Raw genomic sequence first — 6666 nt, 5'->3', positions numbered from 1 at the left:
GGCGGGCTGGCTGGCATGTGGCGCTGGGGGATTGAACCGCGGTCCCTGATGCTTTTGCTAAGCTTGTTCTAAGTAGGTGCTTTAGACCACCGAGCCATCTCTCCAGCCCGCATATGAAAATACTTTAAAAAGCAATAGACACACTCAGAATAAGATTGGCAGCTATAATAGACAAGATTATCTTGCCCAGAACTGTTTCAGTTTTAAAATTGAGAATTCTGCGGCTCAGAACACCCTGCAGTCCCAGGTGAAGCAAACATCCCTGTTGCGCACCCTGCCTGTAACAGATGTACGGGCGCGAGCTAGGTGTGAAGAGGAGCGCCAAGGTCTGAGAGCCAGGCCTGTGCTCTGAGCCATGTCCTCAGCCCTTTTCTTACCTATGTTGAGACAGTCTTGCTAAGTCACTTAGTTGCCCCTGCTGCACTTAAACTTGTGATCTTCCTGCCTAAGCTTCCTGGAGTATGAGACTCCAAGTGTGACCCTGGGGAGTGCTGTGAGTTTCCCCCAGGAAGCTATAGCCATGCATTCTTAGGCTGGCTTTGGAAATCTCATCCTGAACCGCTGTGACCAGGCGGCACTACTGCTTACGCGGACCTGTGTTCAATCTGGACAGGTGGGGGTGCATTCCAGAGGAACTCAGACAGCTAAGGAAGAGATGGAAGAGGATCCTAAACCTGACTTAGATGCAGATTCCTCCTGGTGCCTCCTGGGAACAGAGTCTTGTCGACCCAGCCTCTAGTCTTCTGAGCCTGCAGAGCCCCTAGGAAGCTGGGAGCCATCGAACTTCACAGCACACTTAAGAATGCAGAGCGCAGCTTTCCTGGCTTTGTTCACTTGCAGACGAGGAGCGTACAGCAGAGGCGCTGAAGCACTTTCCTTGTACGTTTGGAGAGTGGCTTTGCCTTTTAGATAGGATCTAGAGAAATTTTTCTTGTTTTGGAGAATGGAAGTGCCTGTAGCCCTGGCTTGGTCATCAGCGACGGCCATACAGCAGCAGCTCTGTTCCTCATCTGTTGGTCTCACCTTTGAGGAAGAGACAGTGCTCACTTTAACTGCGCTGGTAGCAACTCATAATCCCATTTATCAGTCCCACCATTGATCTTAAGCTGCCTTGGAGAGTCACCACCAGGCATCATAGCTCGAGGTGAGGAGGGAACGTGTAGAACGAGGGGCTGAGATCGGGCACGGCCTGCCCAAGACCCTCTGGAGAGTGGCAAAGTATTCTGAGCCTTCTCAGGACCCCGAGTTCAGGAAAATCTGTCTGGTAGAATCAATCTAGGGTGTGTTTTCAGAGAGTTCAGTTACTTCATGCAGCAAAATGCTTTAGGGGAAAAAGCCAGTTTAAATTGCTTTTCCTCTGAAGGCTGATGATATGTCTTTAATGAAAAGTGGAGGAAGAACAGTTTCATCCTCAGCACAGTGGCCAGTGCAGGATGGGAGTTCACAGCTCTGAAAAGCGCCTCTGAAGAAAGAAGGCGTGTCTCAGAGGATTGAGTCAGGCACCTTAGGCAGGGTCTTAGGAAACATCGAGAAGGAGAGGTGTGCCTCTTTCATTGCTTCTTCCTGGCTGGGTACCGTGTGTTTCCTGCCCTAAGAGGGCTTCTTGTGCCTCCGTCTTCGTGGCTCTTAGGAGTTGAATCTTGACATCAGCAGCCCCAGCCCCTCCTTATTTCTCTCCTGGTGTTTTTTTGAAGCCATGTTATAATGAGTGAATCTATCTGAGCTTTCCTACTCGAGTGTCCCAAAGCCAGCATTGAACCCTGGGGGTCCTGGAACCCTAACAGAACAGGTAGGTCCTGCCAAGTGAAAGGAATTTGCCTGCAGACCCACTTCCCTCCCCGCTGTCCCCATCTTTTGGAAAAGGGTTTCACTGTGCAGTTCAGGGTGGCTTTGAGTTCATATGTAGGCCAGGCTGGCCTTGAACTAAGAGGCAGTCCTCTCCTGCTTCAGCCTACCTAGTACTGCAATTATAGGTGTACACCATGACACCTGGCCCAGCAAACTTTTTTTTGGCAGGCTCACCCCACCTCAGGGTGGGGCTGGCGCTGCATGTTGTGCCCGGGATCAAACCAAGGTCCCCTACACGTGCCTGAGATTGCCTAAGCGGCACTTTAGATCGCTGATCTATTGTGATGATTTCCCTTAAGGATGTGAGTTTTGTGTTTCCATAAAGCCTTACAAAACGTTCCTATATTTGGGTCACAGAATCTGTTTAGGTAAGTTTCGTGTCCATCCTCTCTAAGGAGCTACATTAATTTTGTCTTACTTTCCCCAAACCAATCTGTTGAATCTTGCAGGAGGCCCTGCGCAAGGGAAATGTCCCCTTCTCCCTTGAGCTGCTGGTGTGAAGGCTGGTGCCGGTAAACAGACGTCCCTGGGAAAGGGCAGCTGTCCTGTGGGGCTTTGCTTTGATGTGCTGTTGTGTCTCAGTTCTGAGAAGCACCGTACAGTAGTGCTCATTCCTAAAATGAGGGAAGGGCCAAGGCTGAACTCAGTCACAAGGTCTGGGCTTTTGCCGTCAACCCGAGTGTGGTTTGGTCCATCACGCCGGGCAGCTGCCCGACCTTCGCGTCTGTGCCCTCATGCTCACCACCTGGCACGCCTGAGCAGGAGGGTTATTTTGAGTTTTTGTCATGAGGATCACTGCTGCTCTGGAGCTGAGGGATATGGGCACATGCCCTGCTGAGACTGTGAGGGACATTGAGTGTGAAAGTGGGCTAAGAGCCCTGCTTTAGTTCCAGAGGGGAGTCATTCCCTAGCAGTACAACTCAGTGGTCTAGCATGTTCTTTGGGAACTTGAGGTTTACCGTTAATCTGCCTGAGAATCTTTTAAGTTCTGTGCCTTAGAGACAACTTGCACTTCCCCGAGTGGTGCCTGGGATGGCCATATGATTTTTCCCACCAAACAGCTATGCAAGCAGAAACCAGTTCAGAGGTGGCAGCGTGCGCTGGATGAAGGGCAGAGCAGAGAAATGCCTTTGAGTGGTTTCCTGTAGCTAGTTCTCCCCAGCTTGGCCTACTGTTCTCCTCTATGCAGTGGTAGATGCTTTTGGTTTTCTGGTGTTTTTTAATGTATTTTGTACAGGGTCTTACTATGCAGCTCGGACTCCTAGTGATCCTCCTGTCTTCAGCCTCCCCAGTGCTGGGACTACGGGTGTGCTCCACCACGCCTGTCCTGTCTCTGGCCAGCTCAGCGCACCCAGTGGCAGGGCTGGCGCAGCGGATGGTGCCCAGGATTGAACCCCTGGTGTTTTGCTTTTGAGTTACGTACCACCTGGGTTACTCCTAGTGCTGACACTGTTGCTGAAGAAGGAGCTTCTCCATGATGCCGGAAGGCTGTGGTGAATGGTGTGGCACGTCTGTCTTAAATAAACATTTAAACTTTCAAATAGTGCTGTGCCTTAGCAAGAAACCTCACTTCAATCTGTCACTGGACATACAGTAGCCGTGTTCTAGGCCCTCATGAATCTTTGATTCCGTAAGTCTTTATATAAGATAATGTTGTTGTAACAGACACAGGGCAAGAAACATCACAAAGAAATAATCTCGCTTCTCTCATATTCTTCCTGCCAAAATCATTTCTGCTGCTATATCTTTTCTTTTCTTTTCTTTTCTTTTTTTTTTTTTTAAGGAAAGGGCCTACAGGGTATTCAGGGTTTCACTACTAGATCGGACTCGTAGTGATCCACCTGTTTACAGCCTCACAGGGCTGGGATTACAGGCGTGTGCCACCAGGCCAAGTCTCAGTTGCTATCTCAACACACCCTGGGGGCAGAGCTGGCACGGCAGGCCCCGGGGATCAAACCCTGGCCCCTGTGCCTGCTTGCAGGTGCTTTAATCTGCTGAGTTATTTGGCTGGCCCTTTAAAAAATAATAATAAAATATCTTTTTTTTTTTTTTTTCCTATAAGATAGTACTAAAAGTGCAGAGTGAGGGGGAAAAATGGCCCGTTAATAGTAGGCTCCCTGCCATGGCTCCATACTGGCCTGCCCATCCCTGACGTAGGCCGCAGACCTCCTTCCACATCCCAACAGGAAGGCTGGTCTGGTGCTGTCAGGCCCATTGCAGACTTCAGATCGGTGGTAGCCATGACGGGATCTGGGGCTACCCCTGAGCAGCCCCAAAGCCTGGATAGGTCACCTAGAAGATGTCTCCTGCCAGAGATTTCCCTGCTGCTGGCTTGTGAGAGTTGCTGTTTGAACTGCGTGCCTGCTCCCATTCAAAGACAGAATCTAATTTTTAAAAAAAAAAACGGGGCTGGTGAGATGGCTCAGTGGTCTAAAGCACCTACTTAGAACAAGCTTAGCAAAGCACAGGGACCGCGGTTCCATCCCCCAGCACCACATGCCAGCCAGCCCCACCCCCTGGTGGGCTGAGCTGGCCGCGCGCGCGCGCACACACACACACACACACACACATAAAAAAATAAAAAATTTAAAAAAATAAAATAAACAAAACAAAAAAAAACTCCTGACAGTGGTAAAAAATAGAGATACATAATAAAAATAGGGTCCCCGCTTGCATTTAGCTCCTTCGTCCCAACAGGGACCTTTCCAGACAGTTGCACCAGTATGTTCATGAAGCTTCCCTCAGACACTGAGCACAGCACAGCCAAGTTCCAGCTTCTCTTGGCCAAGCAACTTGCTAAAGCTTAAAGTGAAACAGGCTAAAACTCAAATTTCATTTGGTTTGTCATTATTCAGAAACACTGATTATAGAACAGTTTAGAGGTATGGATGTATTTTACACAGTTGTTCAAATTAGCTCCCTGAGGCGTCCAGAAAGCATTAGTCATGAGCGTATCAGGACAGAGCAGGTCATACACAGTGCTGTAAAACATGGTTGTGCCTGCTGCGAAGCCAGAAGTCACTTACTGCTTGAATAATTAACTTTGAAAGTGAACATACTGATCGTTAAACCTCACAGAGTCATACGCGTTAGGGAGAAGAGCTACACTGCTTTGCATCTCTGCTGCCCTGCTGTGTCGTTGTGAAGAAAGATCGATCAGTGGCCCACAGCAAATGTGGGCCGGAAGGTGCTGTACCACATGGGGTAGGAAAAGATATTTTCTTGGCCTGTCTGCACTTTTTTCACATTGCTTAAACAGATTGATGGGTTTGATCTTGGTGGATGCGTGTATGCACATAACATACTTGAGTCCTTTTCACTGTCCACACTTACATGACATGTTGTCGCTGTGAGATTATTCCCATTGCTTAATTTTTTGAACTTTAAAATTTGTTTACTAAGGTTTTTGGATAAAGTAATATAAAAGAGGGACATTTACAAGCAGCATTGTGTGTCCTCTCATCCCATCCGGGAAGAGACTATAGTTAGAGAACAGTTCTTTCTTCTTCCCAAAAGACAAGTCAAGCTAAATTTAAAAGACTAATAGAATAACCAGTCTAAATATGAGATCAAAAGAAATGTGAATGCAATGACTATTTCCTCAACAACTTAAGAATGAATTACTCCATCCTTATGTCTGTAGAAACACTCTGAACACACAGCATTTGTTCTCTGGAGATCCCTGACCTGTGACCCTCATAACATCATCCAGGGATCTCAAACCCGTTTGTGCCTGTGGGGCCAGGTGGATAAAGCAAGCAAAGCAGGCCCCGCCTGCTGCAGTCCCCGCCTGCTGCAGTCCCTGAGTGAAGAAGAGCCAGATTCTGAACCCCTCCCAGTCTGTCCTGTTTGCTGCCCAGTGTTTCCAGAACCTCCAGCTTTCCAAAGAGATGCTGTGTAACTCAGTGTTTGAATGTCAGATCATACTTGTAACACCGTCTCAGCCAATAAAACACTGGAGAAAAGCTGTCTACAGACTGCTACTTCGTGCCCTTGACCATGTCCTGCTTTTAACTCCCAAGTGTGGAACTTAGTGTCTTCCTTGTTCAACTTGCCTGGGGAATGGACATTCTTGGTAAATATCCAGTGCCTCTGAAATCTTTCCTCAAGGACCCATCATTTTTAAACGTAAGTCCCCCATACCCATTAATTAAGGGCCTACCTTGTGCTAGGCACTATTCTACAAAGAAAATTTTGAAGATCTGGTCCTTTTCATAGTTTATTCTTCAAAATAGAGTTTAACTATGTTATAATCAGCAGGGACATGTGACATGGCAATGTCCCAGCTTGCTTTAATGATACACATCTGCTGCCTCATTTAAAAAGTCATTCTTTTTTTTTTTTTTTTTTTTTTGCATACGAGATTTTTTGGCATAACCAGGGATTAAACTCGGGCCCTTACGCTTGCGAGGGGAGCGCTTATTCTACTGAGCCATCTCCCTGGCCCCTAAAAAGTCATTCAACCACCGTTATTTGAAAGCAGAGCTAGCATCTTCTTCCTTGTTCAACATTTGAAACCCATCAGAAAAGACCAAGTAGAAAGTATGTTTCCCCTCGCCCTTACTCTGTAAAGTACATAAGGAGGTTGCCTTTGTTATACATATACCACCGGGAAAGTTTAGCATAGGTCAGTTCCCTAACATAGTATACTTAGTTGGCATTTGGCCAGACCATGCCTCTTAGAGGCCAAGGGCATTCTTTCATTAATAATGCCTTAATGGGCTGGAGAGATGGCTCAGTGGTCTAAAGCACCTACTTAGAACAAGCTTAGCAAAAGCATCAGGGACCGCGGTTCAATCCCCCAGCACCACATGCCAG

The 6666-nt window shown here is 47.6% G+C and overlaps 2 protein-coding genes across 2 annotated transcripts in view; both read left to right on the top strand.

Moving 5' to 3' along the window:
• Window positions 1-1905, top strand: part of Nek9 (NIMA related kinase 9) — a 45202-nt gene extending 43297 nt beyond the window's left edge. Inside the window, exon 21 of the mRNA XM_023703728.1 lies at window positions 614-1905. Within this exon, the coding sequence (XP_023559496.1) occupies window positions 614-739 (126 nt within the window). The 3' untranslated portion in view covers window positions 740-1905. The remainder of the gene's footprint in view (window positions 1-613) is intronic.
• The window catches only part of Acyp1 (acylphosphatase 1), a 35753-nt gene that overhangs the window by 2994 nt on the left and 26093 nt on the right, over window positions 1-6666 (top strand). The window lies entirely within an intron of this gene.

The sequence above is a fragment of the Octodon degus genome, unplaced genomic scaffold (assembly GCF_000260255.1).
Source record: "Octodon degus isolate 3935 unplaced genomic scaffold, OctDeg1.0 scaffold00007, whole genome shotgun sequence".
Lineage (NCBI taxonomy): Eukaryota > Metazoa > Chordata > Mammalia > Rodentia > Octodontidae > Octodon > Octodon degus.
The sequence above is the reverse complement of the archived record's forward strand: the minus strand, read 5'-3'. Positions and strand labels throughout refer to the sequence as shown.